The sequence below is a fragment of the Anabas testudineus genome, chromosome 22 (assembly GCF_900324465.2).
Source record: "Anabas testudineus chromosome 22, fAnaTes1.2, whole genome shotgun sequence".
NCBI classification, from domain to species: domain Eukaryota; kingdom Metazoa; phylum Chordata; class Actinopteri; order Anabantiformes; family Anabantidae; genus Anabas; species Anabas testudineus.
This window is the reverse complement of record NC_046630.1, coordinates 19470785-19496024: the sequence shown is the minus strand read 5'-3', so window position 1 is coordinate 19496024 and position 25240 is coordinate 19470785. Positions and strand designations below refer to the sequence as shown.

General features: G+C 37.9%; 2 protein-coding genes across 4 annotated transcripts in view; one reads left to right on the top strand and one right to left on the bottom strand.

Moving 5' to 3' along the window:
• LOC113147769 (ras-specific guanine nucleotide-releasing factor RalGPS1) overlaps window positions 1-25240 on the bottom strand; it is a 69118-nt gene that overhangs the window by 29158 nt on the left and 14720 nt on the right. For all 3 annotated transcript variants that reach the window (XM_026338988.1, XM_026338987.1, XM_026338989.1), the window contains exons 4-8: window positions 24435-24485; window positions 22455-22538; window positions 21897-21986; window positions 20562-20654; window positions 19111-19237 (exon numbers count right to left, since the gene is read on the bottom strand). In XM_026338988.1, the coding sequence (XP_026194773.1) occupies window positions 19111-19237; window positions 20562-20654; window positions 21897-21986; window positions 22455-22538; window positions 24435-24485 (445 nt within the window). The remainder of the gene's footprint in view (window positions 1-19110; window positions 19238-20561; window positions 20655-21896; window positions 21987-22454; window positions 22539-24434; window positions 24486-25240) is intronic.
• LOC113147770 (angiopoietin-related protein 2-like) lies at window positions 3861-18225 on the top strand. Its single transcript, XM_026338991.1, has 5 exons — window positions 3861-4187; window positions 10489-11413; window positions 13212-13405; window positions 15317-15587; window positions 16619-18225. The coding sequence occupies exons 2-5, from the start codon at window positions 10489-10491 to the stop codon at window positions 16816-16818; spliced, it is 1590 nt and encodes a 529-aa protein (XP_026194776.1). The 5' UTR covers window positions 3861-4187; the 3' UTR covers window positions 16819-18225.

Sequence of the window (25240 nt, the reverse complement as noted above, 5' to 3'; positions counted from 1 at the left end):
TCTACAATGCTACACCCTAATCCCATTTAGATGTACTGGCTGTCCATGATATCAGCTGTGCTGGCAGCTCCAGCCTAAATATTAAAAGTGCATAACACAACATGAAATGCCTAACAAGTATGTGCAGATGATGTCATTCTGATAGACACATGAGAGCGGTTGTAATGCATTTCAGCTGTGCTTTATCTGTAGAGCCTGCAGCTTTGCTTCCTGTCTCCGTGCTTCTCTGACGCACAGCAAAGAAACTCATTAAAAAGGCATTCTGCCAAAACACAGTTAGGTCTAGATAATCAACAAAGGGACCTTGACATAATATAAACAAACTTGAAATATTACTAAAATATAACAGTCAAAACCCCAAAACTGTTCACTGTCCAAATTAACAGTACTGCTTCTACCTCAAAACAAGGCCTGACCTACACGCTGTTTTGCCCCTGAACACACCACAACACAAATTACCTCCTGTACTCTGTAAAGCACCATAATATCGCAACAGAACAGTTGCACCTTCTATATAGACTGTAGATAATGCAAAATGTGTACAGAGGCAAGTGGCAGGTCCACTTACAATTAAAAATATTAATTTTGGGATACTGTAACAAATTTGCAAGCCAATTATGCCAATTAGCCTAATTTGCCAAAAGATCAGAGCATTGAGTATGTCTGACTAGCTTTTAGCCACATTTTTATTTGATTTTAAAAGTATTTTGTGTAGGTCATCAGATCCAGTGTTGCAGAGGGCCAAGTTCACTACAAATTATGAAAACAAAACAGTATACTTTGAACAGTGGCAATTTTATTATCTACTGATATCTAAACCATGAGTTGAATATGCTAGTCATAAAGTTGTTTTTTTTTTTTTTAAATGAGACACATTTTAAATTTTCCATACTGAAGAAATAAGGGACAGTGCTGGACTAAAGTTGGAAATCACATTTCTTTGATGGCCTTGGCTTTCCTCCCTTGCCAGGAAGTTTTCCATGAAGTTTCAGTGAGGCTGCTCTGTGTTGTTGGTTAAGTTTCAAATTTTCAGAGAAAAATTTTCCCTTGAATCAAACCACGTTTTTTTTTTTTCTTTTCTTTTTTTTTTTTGGCGAGATACAGAAATTCCTTAAAATATCAAGTTGTTTTGACGAGTCCACTAATCCACTTTTCCATCCATAGTGTTGAGGCTTAAGCTAACTGCCCTGTTCCTTGCTCTGAACTAGTAGTGTTGTAATTTTATCCACTTCTCTGGTTTGCTCAGGTTCCTCGCTTAAAGCCACATCAACCTGCCTTGTTCATTACTGCTTATTGCTCATCTTGGATCACAACTCTATCTAGTTTGTTTCTTTATGACTGGGTAAAAAATAAATAGCCACATCCAGGTGGGTTCAAGAAGGGCCCAATAGAAACGTTTTGCCCTAGGATCCCTACAATGTTTATCTGGCCATGCACACTGATCTTGGTGCCAGTGGTTCACAGTGGACAAGGCTTCTTAAATAAAGAAACAAAAAGTGCGTAATCAGATTTAATCATTAATCATACTAACGTTATTTACTCATATTCAGACGTGTTTTTCAAAACTGTGTCCAAGGCTTTTTTCTCAAAATTTAAAGATATATGTTCTGTGGCTACCTGTGTAGATAAAATAACCACCTACATCAGTGGTGAATGCCAGCCACTGTGTACAGTACAAACACCACTCATATTTCAAATACTCAAATTCAGCATGATAACATTTACAGGTTATGAATGATGGCTTACAGTACTTACTGCATTTAAATCAACATGATTGTTTTCATGTACTCCATTCTGTACATTTATTCACACAGGTTTACCTTATTAACTTAACACATTTTGTCCTCTGTGTTTACTGATTTTCGTGTGTGGTATGCTTAGTACTGTTTGTACTATGGTCCCTCATGATAGTCTTTTCTAATCACATTAATCCTGCATACAGATATATATACACATACAAGAAGAACTGTGTGTTGTCTGTTAAAGAAGCCCTTCCTTTTCTGTGAACATGCGCTGAGTGGTTGTTGGGAGGAACACTTCACAACCCATTGCTTTTTCCTAAGTACCTGCTGTCTAGCACTTGCAACTCCACTGTAGATCATTACTGGGCCCATTGCAGCAGGCTGTGTGCTTGAATGGATAAGACAGAGACTGAAGAGTGGTCACAGGCTGGGGCATGTCCTCTTTTATAAAGCACAGGAAAAGGCACAGACACCGACTCGCGTGACATTCAAAAGCCATTACAAGGAGCCCCAAGAGTTCCTCTTTGTTAAAAACACATATAAAGGAAGAATTTTAACAAAGAAAAGACAAATCATGGTTCAGGTTTCATGCTCTGCTGCATATGAATGTGCTCGGAGCAATGTTTCAACTTAGTATGAAAGGGCTTAAGTGAGTATCATAATATTTCCTTTAGGGATTTGAGTTGGCAATAATGTTGTTATTGTTTCTTTTAGTCTCTGTGATTCTTTTCTAACATGATGCTGACTTTTCAGTCATAATGAGAAATCTGTGAGTAATACTCTCCAACATCAGGACTGGAGCTGGCCTTTGCTTGTATAACTCCCTCGTCGTTGTAGTTCCTGATAAGAACAATGATACATAAGGGACATTAAACCATCTGAAAGATTGCCTGTAAAAGACGTTGGAATCCTCCACAGAGCTGTGTTTCATCAAATTTCATATCCTCAACCATCTGACCTCCCTGAGACAAAGGGCAGTTCTCTATCCATGGGTAAAGGCCTATCACATGCATCATCTGTTTGCGAGCATCTCACGCAATTAAAAACAAATACGATGAGTCACTGAAAATGTGTGTAAAATGTTTGTCAGGTGTTATGTAATGTCTAATAACTATGACAACATAACAACATGACAAACTGCATTCAAACCCTCCCACCTCTGCTTTTGGCAAATTAAATGGACAAACTGTGGCTGGTTTTACAGATAAAATCTCACTTTACAGATTCTACGTCAGAGTCAATTGAGCGGCAGCTGAAAAAGCAATGGCGACCCCATGCGCCCCTGCGGGCTGAAGAACTACACCTTACTGTTTCTATTTGATATGAGAGTCTACATTTTTGGGTTTTGAATCATTTGCAGTATTTCAATGTTTAGAGTTTTATCCATCATCGGTAGCATGAGGGAGACATCTGATTGGTCCCAGATTAATTCTGCAGCAGGACAACGACCCCAAACACACAGCCAGAGTCATAAAAGCCCATCTTCAGAGACATGAAGAACATGGAGTCCCACACAGATGGTGTGGCCCCCACAGAGCCCTGACCTTTCTATCATGGGGTCAGTGGTCACAGGATTGTTAGAACAGTAATACAACTAGCAGAACCAGAACTGTGCAGGTGAAATCATCGACTTAGCTACTCTGTGCATTCTTAGGTGAATGTCAGACTGCTGGGAAAAAAAACCTCTATATGTTCTGGCAGTCCTCCTTAAAACAGAAAAAAAAAATCATCTGGTAAACGCGTTCTCTGTTTCCTCTAGCTTTCCTCGTTAAGTGCAGGTCAAGATCCACATGCTCCACACTTGTGACCCTATGACAACACAAGGAGCGGCTGACGTGTAGCTGGTCGACTGTTCCGATCTCCTCCACAGAAAGAGTCCTGGGCTGGTTGGAGGTGAGCAATGGAAAAAAAGGACTGGAAATGAAAGATGCTGAGAGAAGGGAGGGAGAGGATGCAGGGGACAAGGGTTTATGTTGGGCAACTGGGATCCTCTGTCTCATTCCTTCATGAACTCTGTGTCGTCAAGGGGAGGAGAAAGGGGCGTTGCAGTGGCTCACAGCTTAATCACTTCAAGTAAGATACAATAAGTATCTTACTTGTAATGGCAGGAAAACAAAAGGAGGTTGAGTCGAGAAAGGGAGTTAACAGAGTCTATCTCAACAGGCGCAAGCTCTCAGCTTTGCACTCACCACCTGACAAAAGCTGCAGATGAATTAAGTTACAGCAGGCAAACTGTCTGTTGCTGCTTGTTGAATGGAAACATAGGGACGGTTAAAAAATATCTTCACAAAGGATTTGCCTCACAGAGAGTTGACTGTCATAGTAGGTAAAGATAAAAGAAGAAAAGAATGATAGAGAAATGCAGAGGAAATGTGGACTGACTGACTTGTGAGGATCTGCGCTCAAACCTGCCAGACAGGCAAGGAATACAAGAGACAAGCTAAGGTGAGTAGAGAAATGATCTGACCTTAAGTTCAAAGTTTTGATGAACACTGATTGTGCTCTGTGCCTACTGCAACACCACTGATCCAGTGCAGTATTTACCTTTGACACTGTTGTCCTTTCCTTTGTCCTCTTTTGAGTTCTTGAGAATGTAAGAATTATTTGAATCCACTCAGACAGTCTGGTATAAATAAAACAGGAGTATAATTTGTCATGAGTTAAATCATATACATTTTTCTATCTTTATCTAGAGATATTCTACATGTCTTAAGTATAATTTGTCAGCATGACAAATTTGATGTCTTTGTAAACTTGGGAGACAATTTTGCAGCATGACTTTTATCAGTGACAACATCTTATTAGAATTCTATTACTATACAATCTCTTATCATACCTACTACAAAAGTGTACCTTGTTTTTGTGCAGACAGTTACTTTAGAGTTGAACAGGGAAGCACAGTGCGTTTCAAACTCATTCAGTATTACACTGCACTGTAAAATCAGTTTACTTAAATCAACCATTTAAGTGTAGGGGAAGATTATGTAAATTAAGTTTCAAGTCAGAACAATTTTAAACCTTTAGTTGTTACTTTGATTTACTGAATGTCAAACTAATATTTGACTCAGACTATGTTTCTTGTTAGGTTTTTTTTCTTATGACAAGATGAGGCTCATTCTGTGTATATTCTTACCTATCCACTATAAACAATTATCACCAATGGATTATTAACAATGATGTTTATTTTTGCTACTTTAATCATGTTGATGATATATATGATATGAATAATGAATGATCAACCTACTGGCAGAGTTGCATATTGTTCCACAGCACTATCAGAGGGCTGTCTTTAATAGTCTTATATTTCCTAAAGTTAAAAACTAACTCTGTTCCACTCATATCTTGACATTGCTGTTCCTGTCAGAATAAATACAGATCTTTATCACAACACACTCAATTAGTTTACAGTTTGATGATGCAATTGCAATTTCAAGAATTAAACACTGCTATTAGACTGTGCTACTGTGATGTTGGCTGCAAACCTAACCCTAACCTGACAAATCAAAGACTGAAGAAACCTTTTCAGAAACTACTGAACCATCAAGCAGCATGTTGAGGCTGTGCAGAAACACATTAGTCAGAGACTAATCTATGAACAGCTCCCCTGCTGAAATCCACAGAGCAACAATAAGACACATGGACTGAAAATAAACTGCAATAACCTGAATTTCAATAGTCGGTGAACTTAGACCAAATCTGTGTAAAGACGGGTGTCTCTTTCATCTCTGTTCCTGTTGTGCTTTAAATAAATCCAAGGACTTGTCATGCCTTTATGTCCAGACCCTGACATGCAGCACAGCCGAGTCTCAGCCACCAGCAGCTGTTTTGGCCGTGTGTGCATGTGTGTGGCTGAGAATAAGCGACTGTCAGAAAAACACCAAGTGACAAAAGCTAGAAAGAGAGAACTGGGAGACAAGGAGGGATAAAGAATGCGTGACAAATTAATTTATAACTTTTGTTGCTGATGAATGATTGCAACGTTTCCCATAGAGGTAATCTGTGTGGTCTGTGGTCCCTACAGAGACCTGCAGTTTCTGGTCTCCATGGCTTTTTTACCTTCTAGCCATCTTTGAAACAGACAGACAGACAGACACACAGACACACACGTATGGTAGTCAGTGTGAGGACACTCATTGACATAATTCATTTCCTAGCCCCTAACTGTCCCATAGGCCATGCAAATCTATTTTTTCTTTATTTTTTCTTTTTGTACATGTAATGCCTTACCCTAACAATCTCTGCCTCATCCTAAACTTTACCCTAACCAAAACTAATTGTAACCCTAAAATCTAGTCTTAACCCCGAAATTGTTCTTTAAACACTGGCTAAAATGTCCTCACCTTGTAAAAATGTCCTCAGTCCAGTGGTTAAAAATTCATGCTGGTCCTAACAATGGTAGTCATACAAACAAACAAACGTAACCATAAACACATTTGACATTGAATAATAGTAGTGGGCTTCATCATAGAGTAGGTTTGACTAGCAAATTAACTTCCAGCATTTATGAGTACTCCTCAACTGCACTGTAAAGCAGTAGTACATTAGACACAAATGCTGAAAAGATGTAAAATGAAGACAAAAAGGTATTAATGAACTAGGAAAAGTTGACATGGAGCGTGTAACTGTCTGTTGGACTGTTTATGTTCAGGTCCTCTGGGGCAATGCTGGATGACTTTATGCCATGTTCAACAGAGCAGGAAATGAGCTCTTCATCTCCAGAGCACAGTGGCAGACAAAATATTGCAGTGCTAAAAAAAACTTTAAGTAAAAACAAGACGTCATTAATCTAAAGCCATTTTATGTATTAGTGATGTGACACAAGAAGACATAAAAGAAGTTGAGTGCTGTATTGCATCACATAGCCCTTATCTGGCCATAAAGAGCACCAGGGAGTAAATCTGTACACCAGCAGGTAGCAGTAGTCTGGATTTGTCTTCACAAAAAGAAAAAGTGAAGAAGACCTGCAACTGCAGATATACAAACCAAACTCTTGCTCATCACAAGTGTTGACCTTTAATTGAGGATATGTGTGTTAAAAAGTTGTAAATGGCTACAAATTAAATTACTTACTGTTGCAGCAAAGATAAAGGTTGATTAAATATATAGTTTACCTTAAAAGAGGTTAAGCAGTGAATTGAGATTTTAACACGTCTTTTGAAATGCACGAAATAGTGAGTTTACAAATGAATTTAAAATTAGTTGTAGGGAGGTCTACTGTGAAAGAGGTAGTGTAATTTTCTCTGACTCTGAGAGAACGTTGACAAAGCTGTAAAACAAAAAAAACGAATGCCCTTAAGACATCATAAATGTCTTAGAACTTAGACACTACACACCGCTGTGCTTGAAAGCTTGCATTACAAAGTAGAGGTGTGGCGTGTGATAGACTGGGCATTGACCAGTTATGAAGTGTCTGATTAAACAGGGAATCACATTGTAAGTTGGAAAGTTATTTGCTACTTTTTTAGTGTCACAATTTTACAGTGTAATAATCTTAAGTGCTTATGTAATCTACATACTGTCTCTAAATGACCACTAACATCTCTTTATTTTACACTTCTGTAATATTACTGCATTTACCATAGTGGTCAGCATACAGTAGATGCAGATGCAAACATATCTGTGAAGGCAGATCTAGTAGATATGCACCAATATAGAATTTCAGAGCAGAAAATGATAACCTAGTGTTGTTTAGGCCAATACTGTTAAAGTCAGTATAAAATATGCTATAAGAGCTAATTCATTTAAATTGTATTATCATCCTATTTTCACTTATTTTGAAATGTTACTTTACCAAAAGGAGCCTAATGTATATTTCCTAATGGGCTCCATCACAACAATGCAATACACACTAATGGCCAAGTCATAGTTTTCTATACCCCCGAACCAATGCGGCTCTATTCATTCTACATATAGATATGCAAACATGCATATGCACTACTCAACATCATAATGATAAGCAACAACCAGAGAAAGAGGGGTTTTGTGCACATAAATGCAACTACAGGTATATTACAGTAACTGTAAAAAGGCTTTAGGTTCTACATCAGCTGCTCTATAAATAATGATGATAAACGCATTTACAACATCGTAGCTCAATACAAGCTCTGTCACTTACATGCATCACAACACGGAAAGGCTTGGATTAGCTTCAATGTAGTTTACACCTCCAGGAGCTGGGGTTTCCTGTCATGTCCATCCACTTTCCATGTACACAGCTTTTAAATGTCAAACAAGTTAAAAGGCAGACGTAGTACTGCCAAACTAAAACAAGCTCTGTGTCTGTCTAATGATGAAGCACACAGCAGCACTGGCATGCAGTACTACACCTGAGTGTCCCAAAGGTACTATTCAGAGGCAACTTGGCTTATTTCAAATTCTTGAAGACATTTCACCTTCCATCCAAAAGGCTTCATCAATTGTGATCAATTTTCCTGAGACTAATGCCGGATTTATGCATCTGCGTTGAATGTACACACAGCCTACAACGTTCTGAAAATGTGTACTTTTGCACTGGAGTAGCTCTGCAAATACACTGCCAAACCACTAGTTGGTGATTTCTATAGCACTACAGTATGGTGAGCTTCTTTGCTACTGTGTTGGGTTATTTTGGTGTACAACAAATGATGGTAACTATAATTGTGTGGAACATCTTGGAGCTGGAGCTAACAGATGATAAACAGCTGTTTATTACTGCAATGCAGAAAAGAGGGAAGATGTCAGAGGTGATGGTCTGTATGGTCCCTGTGATTCGAACAGGAGGATGAATCATTGTAGGAGCTCTAGTTTATATCACTGTGATGTTTAGTTACATTGCTAAGCACATGCACGTAAGGATGTAGGGAGGCGTATGGTGCATTGTATGCAGTAAAGTACACTTCTAAGTGGTACAGCCTAGGCATTGCATCACATACAGTGTGTACCCTTCACTGTAATGACGAAGAAGCATAAATCAAGCTTAAGGGTGTTTCCTTGAACCTGTTTACTTCAGTTCAGTCACACTCTGATGTGTCTGCACAGTTACTGCAGTTTATTTCATGATTCATTCATAAGGGTTGTAAAGCAGTGGAAGCCAGAGAGATTGCAGAGTTTATATATCAAATACAGTCGCATACAAGCCAGCAACTCTAGTTTAAACTCAGATGATATGATTCTGATATTAAGTCTGGGTTATACCTGGTCTACTTATAACTCCACACCACTAGGATTCTTTCCTTTTCAAACTTCTTGAGTCTTTAACACCAACACACAATGACCCAAGTGAAATCCCTTGAGGACATTTGTCAGACTTCCCACCACTCCCTCTGGGATGCAAAAGACTTTCTTCCACTCCCACCACAAGTAAAGAGAAATTACTGTGACAGAAAATACTTTTCATCATACTTTTCACTGTCGACCAAACTTCACATCGTTTTTTGCAATTGATCAATTAATTAATGAAATATCATAAATAAATAAAGTGCATCATAAATTTCTTTGGGTCCAGGGCAAATGCTTTTGTCTGAAAAGCCTGAAAATATTCAGATTTCAATGATACAACACCTGTTTTCTATGTAGGCATAATGTCGTGAGTAACATGTTTTAGGCCATGAATCAAGTCAGAAATCAAGTAGAGTTCTTGAAAGGTTCTAAAGTTCCAAGAAAAATCTGAGTGTAGTCTCAAACATTCAGTCCAAGACATGGACTATGAGAAAAGACTGTGACTCATGCCAGAAATATGAAGACACACACACCAAATAAATTTATTATTGCTCACATGTTGTCCTTACGCAAGGTCTGCTCATATGAGTACTGATTTTGACTTACAATCTCAATTTCAAGCTGAGAAAAACTTCAAACAGACAAAACCTGCTGTATTGTGGTAAAATGGATGAAGTCCACTAACAGTGAGTGAACTGGCCTGGCTCAGGCAGGAGTTGGCAGGAAATGTCATGGTGTTGTAACCACCATCTCTAAAAACCAAAGATAACATGGATGTTGTCAAGGGAGTTCCCCCTTTATATTTTGTGTTATTGAACATTCCAGGACTGTGATTGCATTTTTAAGACCAAGAAAAACATCAAAACAGCTTTCTATTAAACAATATCTGAGACAAAAAAATACATTTCTTTAATCAAGCCTCCATAGTCATATATTTTAAATAGGAGTAATGTTTTTAAGTTTCAGCCATATTCTTTACTATTTGTTGTTTTTCCTGTAGTAGCTAATGAATTACATTCAATTTTTACCAATACAGTGTGTTCAATATTGTTCTGGCAAAAAGGAAAATTGCACCTGCACCTCAATACTACATTAAAGCCACAATTATAGATAAATAGATTAAACAATTAGTAATATATACAAACACTAGATGCATCTAATAAGAAACAATGTACCATGTCTGCAGAGTCAATGACTCTTCTTATGGCACGTTGCGTTAATGTTTTCTCCTTGAGATATTTTGCTTGCTCAAGAGATTGCCTGATATCAGTGGTGTGCATTTTCTTGATCTACTGGTGCAGTTTGCCCACTCTGTAGCGTAACTGTCCGCATGCTAACAACAACTGATGTTGCTTACATGTAATAGGGTAATAAGATAAAAAGTGGTAGTTTCAGTTGGTCCTGAAAAAAAGCATCTTTAAGTATCTAAACACTATGAATATGCACATTAATAATATGCATTACTTAATTTAAGTATTACTTGCTCTGATAATTTAAGAAACTTGACATTAACTGATTAACTGATCATTCTCTTCCTTCTCTGTTACAGATGTTGGTACGAGTGCAGCAGGACTGTGCTATGATTTTCCCTGTAGTGATTTTACTAATGGTCCTGCTGTTCTGTGGACCAGAGCCCTCTCTTCAAGGAGACACTCAGGAAATCAAGAACAGTGGTGACATCCTGGAGAATGAGTTTATCTTCACACCAAAAAGGCAAAAACGTGCCGTGGTTGACTACAGTGCTTCCCAAACAGACAAATGCTCATACACCTTTATTGTCCCTCAGCAGAAAAACAACGGAGCCATCTGTGTGAACTCTAAGGAGCCAGAGGCCTTGCTGGAGAATCGGGTCAATAAGCAGGAGCTGGAGCTGCTCAACAGTGAGCTACAGAAGCAGAGGCGACAGATTGAAGCACTGCAGCAGTTAGTAGAGGTCGATGGTGGTGTGATCAATGAAGTCAAGCTACTACGCAAAGAGAGTCGCAATATGAACTCTCGAGTTACACAGCTTTACATGCAGTTGCTCCATGAGATAATCCGCAAACGAGACAATGCTTTGGAGGTGTCACAGATGGAGACCCGTGTGCTTAACCACACAAATGAGATGGGAAGGCTAGCTGCACGCTACCGTGACCTGGAGCATAAGTACCAGCATCTATCGGCCCTCGCAAGTAACCAGAGTGCTCTCATGGCACAGCTGGAGGAGCACTGTAAACGAGGAGGATACTCATACAGTGTGGTGCAGGAAAGGAGCCGTCCGGTCCGTCCCCAGCCTCCTGTGATACCTCAGCCTCCTATACAGATGCCTGCACTGTCTCCTGGAGGCTACAGACCATTCCACCCACCTACCTACACCCGCCACACCAACAATCACATAATTAATGAGATACAGAATGACCAGAACTCCAAAGCATTACCACTTTCACTGCCCACAATGACAAGTGCTACATACAGCTTCACAAACGAGCCCTCTGGTAAGTAGATGCACAAACTTCCTGTCTTCCTTTGAACTCACACATTGGTCAATATTCCTCAAACTTGGAGCAAGCATTTCTTCAACAGAGAAAAATGTAAAAGTTGGAACATTCTTCCTGAAGTCGTATGTGTACACTGCAATGTGTGTACGCAGCAATGTGTACATCCACAACAACCAAAATGCCCATAATCACGTAAGCCCCACACTCTTTCGTGTTGTTGCTCTCCAACATTGTAGTGGGTGCTCAGACTTTACAGTTCTGATATGTGGATGTTATACTTGATTTTATGTTATGTTGGTCTTTATAAATACATTGGATATTTTGTCTGTGTGCTGGAAGGATAGGGAAAAGGAATTTACCTCCAGCCAATCATCAATGAGGAGTCACGCACTAACATGACACAGAGTTTCGCACAGGACCTGGTGATAATGTAATTGGGAGATGCCAAAGTGCTTCATTGAGCATGAATTGGCACCAAGTCAAACTATGCATAATGGAATACTTTAGAGGGATTTTTGATAAGTATTCAGTGGCAATAACTCCACATGGAACCTTAAATTAAGCTGTAAAGAAATCCACTTTAATAATGAGAAGTCACACATACAGAAACCGCAAAAAAGTGCCACTAGTGTATGTGTGACATCTGCTCTGACTCTGAAAAAAAGAAAAAGGCAAGATCATGCACTATTTTTGGAAGCGATCTGATATTTGATGATGGATGCTGTCCTTAGAATAAGGAGAACCATTCTTTTATTTCTTATCTTTGATTGCTGTTCACATAAAATCTGCAGAGTTTCAGTGCTGCCAAAAGAGTTTCCATGTGTGGGACAAAAGCCTGAAAAGAGCAGTAAGGAAGGCAGTGTTTTTCAACTCAGAGTAGTGCCTGATGTACAGTATATCTGGCCACACACAACATAGGGCAACCACTGATGTAGCCAGGTAAGTAATCTTGCTAGAAAAGTATAAATGAGTTATATGCAGCAAATGTAGATGTGTCTACAATGCAGCAGAGAAGCTGATGACTACTTCTCATGATAGCAACAATAAAGAACAACTTGGCAACAAACTGACTAAGAATGGAACAATTCAGAACAAAAGAGTAACTTCTAATGAAACAAAAGTTCACATTTGGGAGCGTTGAAATAACTATGACTTGATGTAGATTACAACAACATCTGGTTAGGTTTTTAAAACACTGACCTCATATCGCACTTATGCTAAACAGACATTTTATGGGAGTATGGTTATTTTCATCCTGTGCCTTAAAGATATGCTTCTGTTCTTTTGTAAAGTAAAACTTGACATAAAAATAAAAAGGTGAGCTAGTAATTTTTGAGGGGGTTCTACAAATCTAGTATCTTTTTTAGAAAAGATCCGAACCTAAGTCACTTCTACAACTCAAGCCAGTATTACAGTAATATTGCAAAATACACTGTCTAACAACTGTAGTAATGGTATAACTATTTAAATGTGTGATCTTTGTGTTTCTCTGTAAAGTCTTCTGATGTTACCAGAGAATACAGTGCATTTCTGGTCATGGTATTACTGTCTTTAATGCTGCCAGTGTCACAGAGACTGGAAACTATTTGTCAATTGGCATGCATATCACATGATTAACAGTGACTTCACTTTTCCAGAAGCCCTTTGTCTATATGTTCTTATATGCTAGTTGAAGTTGCAGCGTCTGTTAATAATGATGATAGCATGTTGGTAAAAGTGAATGCCAGAGATGAAAGCCTTCAATCAAACCACTACGTATTCAGTTCTGCAAGCCAGTATTCCTACTCTGCTGCAGGTCCTTTCAAGGACTGTCTGGGGGCTTTGGAAAGCGGATACACCACCAGCGGCATGTACCTGCTGAAACCAGACAAAAGTAACAAACTTATGCAGGTTTGGTGTGACCAGAGACATGACCCTGGTGGATGGACTGTCATTCAGAGGCGTCAGGACGGTTCTGTCAATTTTTTTAGGAACTGGGAGACATACAAGGTAATAATGAAAATGTCAGCATCCATTGCATGAAATGAAAACTAAATGTGATGTCTAAGAATTACAGGCTCAGAATAATAACAAACTTGCTGGTGGTGCTGGAAGAAAAAATAGGGGATCACCAAAGCCAAGAAGATTGATCCTTTGGGCACTTTGGCTGTTTGTACCAAATTTCAATGTATCTAATAATTACATTTCACTAAGAGCCAAAATGTGAAATGGCACTAGAGAAATGTCTGGGGAATTACTACAGTTAGCAGGACCCACCCTCTGGGAACCATCGATATCTGCACCATATGTAATGAAAACCCCACAGATGGATATTTTAGACCAATCCACATGGCTGATCATGATGCCAGCTGGGCTAAAACTATGTTCTAGCATAAACTCGCACAATGTGTTCAGATCAAAAATGGACACGGTCGTGCAAGGTTATTCGAGACATATTGGTCTATTTTGCAATAATAAACGTGCTAGAAACACAAAAGATAAAAAGCATGAAATTAAAAACAAACTGTTCTATGTCTCAGAGAAACATATTAGGTCCCTTACTGATATGGGCCCTTAGGTGAATTTCATTTATTTCAAGACCATTTTAGACAGTGTGATAGAGTAGATAGTGTGGCACAGTGTGGTTTTACTGTACCTACAGTACTACTGCATATTGGACTTTTTTCCACATGGTCTGAAATTAATCTTTTATTATTTCTTCCTGCTTGTTCTTTTAAACTGTGTTACATTGTTTGGCTTTATTTATGTCACTTTCTACAGGCTGAATTGTACTTCTGATTCTGATTTACAAGGTTACAAAGTTTTGGCAAGCCAATCCAGGGCTGGTCTATTTATAATTCTGAATTAGCAATATATAAAGCCTTACTGTAAATAATAATAAATAATAATATTTTGAATTAAGAGGGATTTTAGAAATAGTGACAATGGGCTGAGAGTCAGAGGAGTCTGTTTATTACATACACAGTATTCACACATACAGATACAAGCTAGCCAATTCTGGTCAATCTGTAGATTTTAGGGGGGGGGTGGGCTGTATTGAGCATGTTACTTAATTCCTCTGCTCTGACTGGACTGTTGTTGTTCAATGTATTCATCACAACCAGATACCAACAACAGCAAGTCATTCTTGTTTTTTATTTTATTAAATCTCTCAGATCACAACATCCATCCAGCCATTATCCGAACCGTTTTCTTTTTCCTGTTAGGAGGTCCATGGTTGCTGGAGCCAATCCCAGCTGTTGAGAGACAGAGTACACCCTGGACAGGTCGTCGGTCTGTCACAGGGCCGAGTTTACAAGAGTGGAGCTGAAATCAATTCAAATGAACTTAACATGCTCTCATTTGCAGCCAGCACAGTGATCCAAAAGACTTCAATACTGTGTTGTCAGTACTACTGACGGAATCCGACATTACGTAATTACGGTTGCTCAGGGTCAAACGTTTTATTGTTAAACATTAACATTATGTAGCCTAAAGTGGGGACTTCCCAAATCGGATACTCTTCTTAGGACTCATTCTCTAACCCACCCTCAATGAGTCAACAAAGAACTTTAAGCCAATTACGTGCTCACATTTGGCAGGACTGAGGATTCTCTTCTGATTGAATCCTTGTGTTATGTAACTAAAGCCAAGGATTTAGACACGCAGGGAGCTCTGGTGAAGATGATCTCAAACATATCATGCCACTATGCCACTGATCTTGTCCTTATACTTCAACATCATACCAATGTTTCACAGATGCTTGAAAAATATAGGTGGTTTGTTGCTTAAAGTCCACAGCTGTGTCCAAAAGGAGGAAAAATAGTTTAGAAAATAATAGAACTGCTGTGGCATTTCTTATTAAATTGTGTGTTAAGAACAATTGACTAACTTTACTAATTCAATGTTCTCCTTTCACAGCAAGGGTTTGGAAACATAGATGGTGAATACTGGTTGGGCCTAGAAAACATCTACTGGCTGACAAACCAGGGCACCTACAAGCTGCTGGTGACCTTAGAGGACTGGACTGGACGTAAGACCTATGCTGAGTATGCCAGTTTCCGTGTTGAGTCTGAGACTGACTCCTACAGACTGCGGGTGGGTCGATACCATGGCAATGCTGGTGACTCTCTTACCTGGCACAACAGCAAGCAGTTCACCACACTTGATAGAGACCATGACGTCTACACAGGTGAGGAGAATACGTGCAAAAGAAGGCAATTACAACTGTTGGTGGGTTTTCACATACAAGAACTGCTAATATTTAATATTAGATTAAAGTGTGTCTACAGCAGTTCCGGACCTGTACTGTTTATGCCATTCCTCTCATCATATAGCACAGATAAGTGGCACAAAAAAGCAAGTAATGCATTCTGAGAGACTAGCATAGCCAAAGACAAAGCAAGTGACTACAAAGTCCAGCAGTGGCCACTAAGGGAACAGAAGAGTAAAAAAGAAGACAGGGCTCTATTTAGGGCCTCTGTTGTATTGAAAAGTAAGGGTATTTATCAAACCTGAATCCAGTACTGAAAGTTAACAAACGTACATAAAACAAAACTTTAAAACCCTGTAGGTTGTGAAGACTGAGAGTTTTGAGTGGCAGTAACACTGATGCTCACAGTATGTAGCTACAACGTGAAAATGATATAAAAAGGAAGTCAACTCTTCAAAACTGAAGATTTTCAGAACTGAAGAGCTAGTCACTGGTGTACTCCAATAATTTCCCACATTCACAAGTTATAAATGTCCCTCGCAGGCTGTAGCTCAAGTCCATAAAAGCTGTTGAAAGACACTGGAGTCTTCAGAAAAGCTGATGTAATGTTTGTATGAATATGACTATTAACATTTCCACTAAAATGTGTGAATATGTACACTCTGGGATGATCTGGCTTCAACAGCAGGCTGCAATTGCATAATCAAGGCCACTGTGCCAAACTCAGTACTTGCTTCTTAACATCTGAAACATGTCAGTCTGTAGCCTTGTTAATTGTGTGTGACCCTGGCCTAATCACCCCCTTTTTCCACCTCCCTAAATCCAAAACACAACAGTAAAGCCAAGAGAAGTACACAATAGCAACATATTGCCATTGTTATCAGTGTAATTAAGTGTCAACAGAAGTGTCTTTTTCTGTTTTCTACTTCTCCTGTGATATTCTGTATGCTGCTGCAGCTTTGTCCATACAGTTATACCAGCTGGTCTGATCCGATTTCTTGTGTCTCTAGGTAACTGTGCCCATTACCAGAAGGGAGGATGGTGGTATAATGCCTGTGCTCATTCCAACTTGAATGGTGTGTGGTACCGTGGTGGACATTATCGCAGCCGCTACCAGGACGGGGTCTACTGGGCCGAGTTCAGAGGAGGAGCCTATTCTCTTAAGAAAGTGACCATGATGGTACGACCCAATGCAAACACCTTCAGTTAATCAAAAGCCAATGTAACTACTAATAATAACTATTTAATGGACAAAGATCTTCTCCAAAGGGATTCAATTTCCATATTACAAAAACAGGCATAGTCAATTTCTTAGCTTTTTTTCTTGCTAGCTGATAAACATTCATTCATTTTAACTGTAAAGGCTAATGTTGTGGCACATTAGCAGAATTTCTTCACTAGATTCAGGTCATACAGGTTTTACTTTTGGGTTCATAAAGCACACACCAAACAATATACATTAACTGATTGTAATATCTGTTTCATTTGATTTTCATTTAATACAACACAAAAATACCTATAGAATCTTTTTTTTTTTTTTGTAGAGAATAAAATTCAACTTGCTTTTAATTTAAATCACTGTAAAGTAATAACACAAACATTTATCTCCAGAGATCACTGGAGATACTGACTGGTAGCTGTAAACTTGGTTGTCAGATTAATACTGGTGCTGATATTGCATATAGTGGCTCTTTCAGTCTCCTTTACTCTATCTTTATTGTGTTGATAAAACTGTAAATAAATAAAAGGGTGGTTGTCACCCAACAATCTACACTCACTTACTCTTATGGTGAAGTGGCAAGTCACGCAGTGAAACCTGAAAAACATGACGGGCACTAAAATCGCTCTCAAGCCAGTACATGTATTATTTGTGTATACTGAAGGATCACATTTAAAGGAGAAAAATCAGTTTATTTATTTTGCTGTAATTTCGACAATATTTCCATAAATCTGTGTAATTTTTCCTCTTTTTGTCAAATAATTTGACCTTACAGTACTAGATAAAACAGCAGACAGTTTGCCACTGTCAGTGAATTAAGTGAATACATAGGTCATCCTTCTTTAAATAAATAATTATTGATTACATTATGCATGATTCTTTAACTCAGTTGCATGAGGTTGCAGTACAGAAACACTGTTAAATTATCTCAAATTACTGTGCTATTTTTGAATAATGATGCTGATGTTTAGAAAATGAAGATACTTGATGTTTTGTACAAGGACTCTTGACATTTAATGATTTTATGCTCAGAAATGGATCTACATTTCTACAACACAACCTTTCTTCTTGGCATGGAACTGTAACCGTTAAAAATGTTTTTAGTGCATTTGAGTTTAATTTTTTTTAAATCTTGTTTAACTGATTGTGTTGTTTGTTTAAATCATACATAGAAAAATCTATGTAAATAGTTATTTTTTAAACAATTGCAGGATTTCCTGTACCTGCAGCACACTTAAACAGAAACCAAATAGTTCAGTGTGTACAATGAAGTCATATGTACCAAACATTTCCTGTCTCGTGAAAACATCAGTCTAGCAGTGCACAGTTAACATATTATGTACCAGGTACTTTGTATATACAGTACATATGTTATTAATCTTGCAATAAACTATGTACAGCCCTGTTTGTGTTTCTGGTGATCTCATTTGAATCAGCTCTTACATGAATCATTTCAAATTACCTTTTACACATTTAGACTACAATCAGAGATTCATTTAAGAAAGATAAGCGATTATGATGATAGGTATTGCTTTGTGAGTGGGGTTTAGACAGCTGGACCCGTGCAGGACTTAACTGCAGAAGTGCAAAATGTTATTCTTCGTTGGTGCTTGATTGTGCGCTTTCTTAGAAATGTTCCTTCAGTGTTGTTGCCATTTTCTTATTTCATTTGTGCATATTCTCTTTTACATATTTGATTATGCAACTAAAATAATGAAAAGGAAAGCACTTCTCTCAGGACATTTGTAAAACTGGTATAGATGATCAACATTACACTTATATCTCATATCATGGATCCTGAAGGTACAGTGACTATAAAAGTATTCACCCCCTTGGATGTTTCATCCTAATTGACATTATAAATCAATCATGGTCAATAAAAGTTGGCGTCTTTGACAAAAAAATGATAAAAACATCTAAGGGGGTGAATACTTTTTATAGGCACTGTAAATTCATCCCAGATATCAACTCTACATATATATAATGTAGACAATATGTAGATAATATATACAAATGTACTCAACCTTTGTTTCTACTGAACCTCATAGGACCGTAATAATAGCGTTGATGAGCTGAATGGATAATAAAATAAAATACTAAATGCATCTGTGCAGGGTTTAAGCCAACCAATGGAATTTATTAAACGACTGAAGATTAGTAGAGTAACAACTTGCAGGACATTCTATGAAACCCGAAATCAGCACTGAAACCCGCGATTTAAAAAGGATCCAAAGCAGTATGTGTTGAAATACTACTTAGCTATACTGTAAATGGAGGACTTACCCAGGTAAGGAATACAGGGCACCATCTTCAAGGAGCGAATGTATTCTCTCATGCGGGTGTAGTTTTCTTCCTTGGATGTCAGGTAGTTGAGCTTCTCAAATGTTGCTTTGTCTTTTCGACTGATCAACTACAACATCAGAAAAGAAAAACTACAGTTTAGATTGCTATGTCTCAGTGCTCCTTCATACCTTTAACCTCAGTGGGAAATATAGCAAACACACAAATAATAGATCAACACTTTACTCAACCAAGTAACAGTGTGTCTGTATTCCAAAACCAACCACAATTATTTAAATATTTAAAGAATATTTTATTGCAGAATTAAGGTTAAACAATATTCTTAAATACAGTATCTGTTTGACTTGTCCAGAAGTGCTTTGTAAAGTGCAGTTGAGACAACATCCTAAGTTTATCTGTTTGCTCTGAATGCAAACTGCTGCTGGTCCACATGCTAGGAAATGGTGTTTTTGATGCGTGATAAAATCAGTCTCTTTAAGTACTTATCACAAAAAGGTGTCAGAGCAACTAGGCAATAATCACTAAAATCTGTTATTACTGACTCCTTAGACACCGGACCAGTCTTACAATGCAATTTTATCCATTTAATGTAAAGAGTTCTGCATATTTTCTGAAGTCTTTTCATTATACTAAATAATATCATTTGAATGTGTTTCAAAAGTTCTCTTACACTTTGCTGATGCAGTAACTTTCTCTCTTTACTGCTTAATAAATTCCTATGAACAAAGGCCAGTCTTCCTGTACAAACATACAAAGTATTTCTCCATGTGTCTTGGCACTGATGTATCCACTTTTCATGCCCTTATATCCAGCACTGTAAAATCTGAATTTATATTTAACTTATATTTAATGACCCTCAGGAAGCACATGGATTACAAACAGCTGCCCTATGATGTGAAACATTCAAACACCTTCTTTGGAAACTAGAATTACTATTATTGTGGTTGTATGCCTCTACTAGCCTGTGACATTGTAGTTTACATGCCTGTCTGTCCAGACTCAATACGTTTGCATGAGTCACAGAGGATGTTTTTGCCAAATTTGATGACATTCCTTTCAGGTGTGTCTGAGATATAGCATTGACATGATTAGGACATACATAAGGTCACAGCTACCTTGACCAGTGACCAGAAAAATCCCATTTACAAGAATTGGATGAACATGAGGTAACAGTGACTGTGACCTTTGTTGTTTGACCACCTAATGAGTTCATCATTGATTCCAACTGGACAGTTTTACCAAATTTGAAGAAATTCCCTCCAAGCTTTCTTCACATATCACATTTACAGTTATGTATAACATTAATAACAAGACCAGTGATCTACATGAAAATTGTAGTTCTCTATTAACCTGCTGGATCCAGCTGATTGACACAGTCATTTAAAAAAAAGGAGTTCTGGCCCTTGAAGCAAAGTATAGAGGGGATGTCTTACCGCCCATGTTTTGCTGAGTCTAAAGATGGGAGCACTCTGCAGAGCTGACACCACGGACACCAGAGAATGAAGGTTGTTCAACTCCAACAGTTTCTAGAAACAAATACGTACAAACAAAATTATACATAACATCTTCAATGGATTGGCACTGTGAATAATGTAATGTAATGTAATCCCCTATGAGCTCAATTTAAAAAACATTATCTTTACAAATTGTGTGGGATTAAGACACCAACCATGAGTCCAGGGACCTTTTTCTAGATAGATCTAGGTTGGGTATCAAAAGATTAAGGTAAAGTAATGTGGAAAGTATGTTCTGTTGCCCAGGTGTGACCTATTACTCCTATTTTTTGTGTGTGTAAAATTCCTCTAAAACACATATTCAATTGTTGAGAGTTATTTGTGTAGACTGATCATTTGTAACAATTTCATTTCAGTTCAATCCAATTTATTTCTTCTCAAGGGCCCCTTTATTTAACAATATAAGTATAAACTATTATGAATTTATTTTAATTTCAAGTTTCAACACAAAGTAAGCAAAATGTGAAAGTCTCTTCATATTTTCTGTAGACAAAGTGTACACACTTTTGTTATAGTTAAAGCCCTAATCTGTAATTACAGAGTGATCGTCTAAAGGGACACATTCTGGATCTGCAGATAGTTACATAAGCTAATATCGTCACATTCAGTAGTCAATATCTGCAATTTTCCAGGAACATAATGTCACGCTTCCACGTTTTCCTTCAGTCCCACACTCTGGCCCAGAAGTGAAGAAATACTACTGGCTTTTCTGTCATCACTGTGTCTGTTTTCTCCATCACTCATCATCTACTGTAATAAAGTACCTGGGTAGCTCCTGTGTGCTGCAGCTTCACACACTTTAATGGAGTCTGTGTCGAAACTGCTTTACAAGCAACTAGAAGTGACCCATGAAACAAAATGAAAATCTACCCTAAACAGTAACAATTCAACAAGTGCCATCTTTCATGTGTGAATTTTATTATTGTGCTAAAAAGCTATTCCAACTGTAAAAATAAAATTTTCTCTTCTGAAAAATGTGTTTCCTTTTTTTGCAACAAAAGGAAAATGCTTCAAGATTTGCTTTTTCCTCCACTGATGAAGCCCTAAAAGATACTGTTAAGTAGACCTGGTAAGTGTTGTTAACTTAGAATGAGTTTCTAATAACATCAGCAATACTCGACAACATTACAGTGTTAAAACTAGAACAAAATTGAACTACTTGGACAGTGGGGTGCCAAAAACTACAAGTAATGACGATAACTGATCATTTCTCATACCGTTAAAGATGATTTACTGTGCACCAATTCAACTCACCTTTGCTATTTTGACAAAATGGCTCAATATTTCTGCACGGATTTTCAGCGTCTGGGCAGTTAAGATTTCTCTCACCAGCCAAAAGCTCACCTGTGACATAACAAAATACAAAGACAGAAAAACATACTCCGTTACTCTGTTAAATTACTACTGATCTTATATAAGATTAGACACAGACAAGTGGCAGAACAAAAACAGAGTGGTCAAACAGTGAAGATGTCCCATTCAGATATGCAAAACACAATGCAAAGTGACACAAACACAACCAGTTTTGCACTAATCATTTGTCCACTGTATTTTTTTATAAAGAAATTCAATTATTGATTTTTTTACTAATTTATTTTATTTTAATAATTCAGCTATTGGGCTTTTTTGAGTAGTGGATCAATCCTTTGTTTAATTTACTAAAACATAATAGTCATCATTTCTGTCAGAAAAATTAGTGTATTAGAGAAATGCTTGCATTAATTGTCAGCAAAAAGCAGCTTACACTGCTGTACAGAAACACAACTGTGTCACTGTGTGGCTAGTAGATAGTGGAAACCTTGTAAGACATACCTGGTTGAACCTGCGTGTGAATGCAACCACATTGGGGGCCAAACTGTGCTTCTCTTTCCCATTCCATCCACAGCTGGCCAGCTCCTGCCAATCATATAATTATTATCGTGTAAGTAGCTGACAACAACTGATCGTTTGAGCCAATATGAAATAACTTCAAATTAGATAATATTTATGAAAAACCATTTCATATTGTCAGGGTTTCCTCTCAGTGCTGTTGAAGTGGTGAAGGTAGGTAATAATATAAGTATTGGAGCTAAATGCCCATGTCAGTGAACTAACATGTTCATGGTAATATGCTGGTGTAAATCAGGTAAACAAAGTACACTACAAGCTGATGGGAATGTCATTAGCTCTGTGGGTATTCAAAATCTGATGCCAATTCCATTTTGTAGAATAAGTGATGACTACTTTTTAGTGTTAAAGTTAAAGTTAAAGTTAACAGTCAGGAGCTTTCATTTATAGAGTCATGAAACTCAAGAGTCACAAACTAGAGGTTTCTAGACTGAATACAAACAGCAGGGATTAGCAGCTGCACTGTGAGACTAAATCTAAATAAAATGCATTAGCAAATGAACATCCCACTATCTCAGGAGGCCAAACTTCATTATTTAATAATATTATTTTTTATTTAGACCCATCCCATGGTAAACAGTTCCCACATGGATCAATCCTTTACTTTGCATTCTTTGACACAATAACTGGTCAAACTATCTCCGTAAATTAGCTCATAAGTGTTGGTTTGACAATACTGACAAACACAGCCCTTCTTAGAAATAGAAAGGAGGCAGAGATCATGGCTGTGCAGCTGTAATTGTGACATTTGGGAAAACTGGATGAGTGAGGTGGACTACACACCAGTTACTTCTCAATGATTCATCCTGAGTTAATTTCTAATCACCAGCTGCTAATGTCTCTACCATTTCCATCTTCCCTAAATTCACTCTGCTGCAAGTGATGTAGTGGGAAGGAAATCCCTCAGGCTGGAGCAGTGGATGGGATTTCATTGACTAACAGGATAAAGCAAAGATTTCAGGAGAGAGAGCAACCACTAAGCCTAGTCTGGGTTCAGCTGAGTGGCAACAGCTGTGAAGACCATCATGGCTGCATCAGAATTATTTGAAAGAGAAATGGGATCGGTATCATTGAGCCGTCATGCAAAAACCAGTCATGTGGACAGAATTACATTTAAATTTCCCCAAACAAAAGGTACAGATACAACTGAATTTACAAGTGATCCTGTGTAAATTCCTGTATGTGTCAGGAATAAATAAGCTGCAAGAGCAGCCACTTGTCCTTGTCCTGTTACTATCTAAGGGTCATTATTCAGGTGTCTGTCCTGTATCTTTTTCTGTTGCACCTGACATGTAAGATATAAACATAAAAATGTATTTTTAGCTATTAACTATTCCCTCTTTAGTGTTCTGACAGTACAGTGCTGCTCTAATGACAGCAACTGGTTTTAACTCTGTTGTGTACTCCAATTTGATTAATGACTGAGAAATTTGTTATGTTGTAGTCTGTTGATTCCTGACAGTTGACTTGAGGGAAAGAAGAAAGACTTTTTTACTGCTGTATAACATTTTGGGAATGTTATTTGGCATTGTGCAAATAATCAAATCCACAAAAAAGTGTGAGAAATTCATTACTAGGCTACAAAATGTTCCTAAATAATGAATTCTGTGTTGAAACTGACTTGGCTTTACATAACTGTTTGACATAGGTCAATTGTAAGATTACATAAATTCTAATCAAATCAAAAGTAATCCCTGTTGCCTGGTAAGAATAATCAACACACACTACAAACATTACTACTGGCATATGATATGAACTACCAGAATCCCTCAAGTAGTTGTTTGATACACCACATCTGGGATATTAGTTTTCCTTCAAGATGGTGTTGGACAAATTTATAAGAATCATTTCAGAATACAAAATGATGCTCAGGAGACCAAGCACTTGACAATATGAGTCTCTTACCTCTGGCTGTATCGCTTTAAAGACTGGTGCATCCATCAGTGTGATCTGGCTCTGAAATAACAAGAAACAATTTCATAATATGTTTCTAAGAATGCACATACTGTACAGTGCATTCAGCAAGTATTCAGACCCCTTTCTCTGTTTTCAAGTTTGTTATGTTGCAGCCTGATAGTACAGTTGTTGAAATTCATTTTTTGCCTTCATTAATCCACACTCATACCACATACTGACATGAGCTTGATTGGCGTCCACCTGTGGAAAATTACAATGATTGCACATGATTGGAAAGACACACACCTCTGTATAGAAGACTCCAATTTCTGTGAACTGAGCAATCTAGTAAGAAGGGCCTTAGTAAGAGAGATTAACCCCATGGTCACTCTGAATGAGCTCCTTGGTAAAGATGGGACAGTTCCAGAAAGACAACCATTACTGCAGGCCTCCACCGATCTGGATTTTATGACAGAGTGGCTAGACAAAAGCCTCTCAGTGCAAAGAAAACTCTCCGGTGAAACCAAGATTGAATAATTTAGCCTCAATTCTAATAATTAAGGCTAGAAGAAACCAGGCACCATCCCTATGGTGAAAGCATAGTGGTGGCTTTATTATGCTGTGGGGGTGTTTTTCAGCAGAAAGGACTGGCAGACTGGTCAGGGTTGAGATAAAGCTGAATGGAGAAAAATACAGAGATTTCCTCAACGAAAACCTGTTCCACAGTGCTCAGGACCTCAGACTGAGCCAAAGGTTCACCTTTAAACATAACAAAGATTCTAAGCAGCACAGGCTGCTTAGAATCCTCAGCCTGA

Excerpts from the sequence above, each read along its gene's own strand:
- LOC113147770 (XM_026338991.1), top strand. The coding sequence starts at position 10,489 with ATGTTGGTACGAGTGCAGCAGGACTGTGCTATGATTTTCCCTGTAGTG. Across the intron at positions 11,414-13,211 it reads CTTCACAAACGAGCCCTCTG|GTCCTTTCAAGGACTGTCTG; the intron begins GTAAGTAGATGC and ends ACTCTGCTGCAG. Across the intron at positions 15,588-16,618 it reads AGACCATGACGTCTACACAG|GTAACTGTGCCCATTACCAG; the intron begins GTGAGGAGAATA and ends TTGTGTCTCTAG.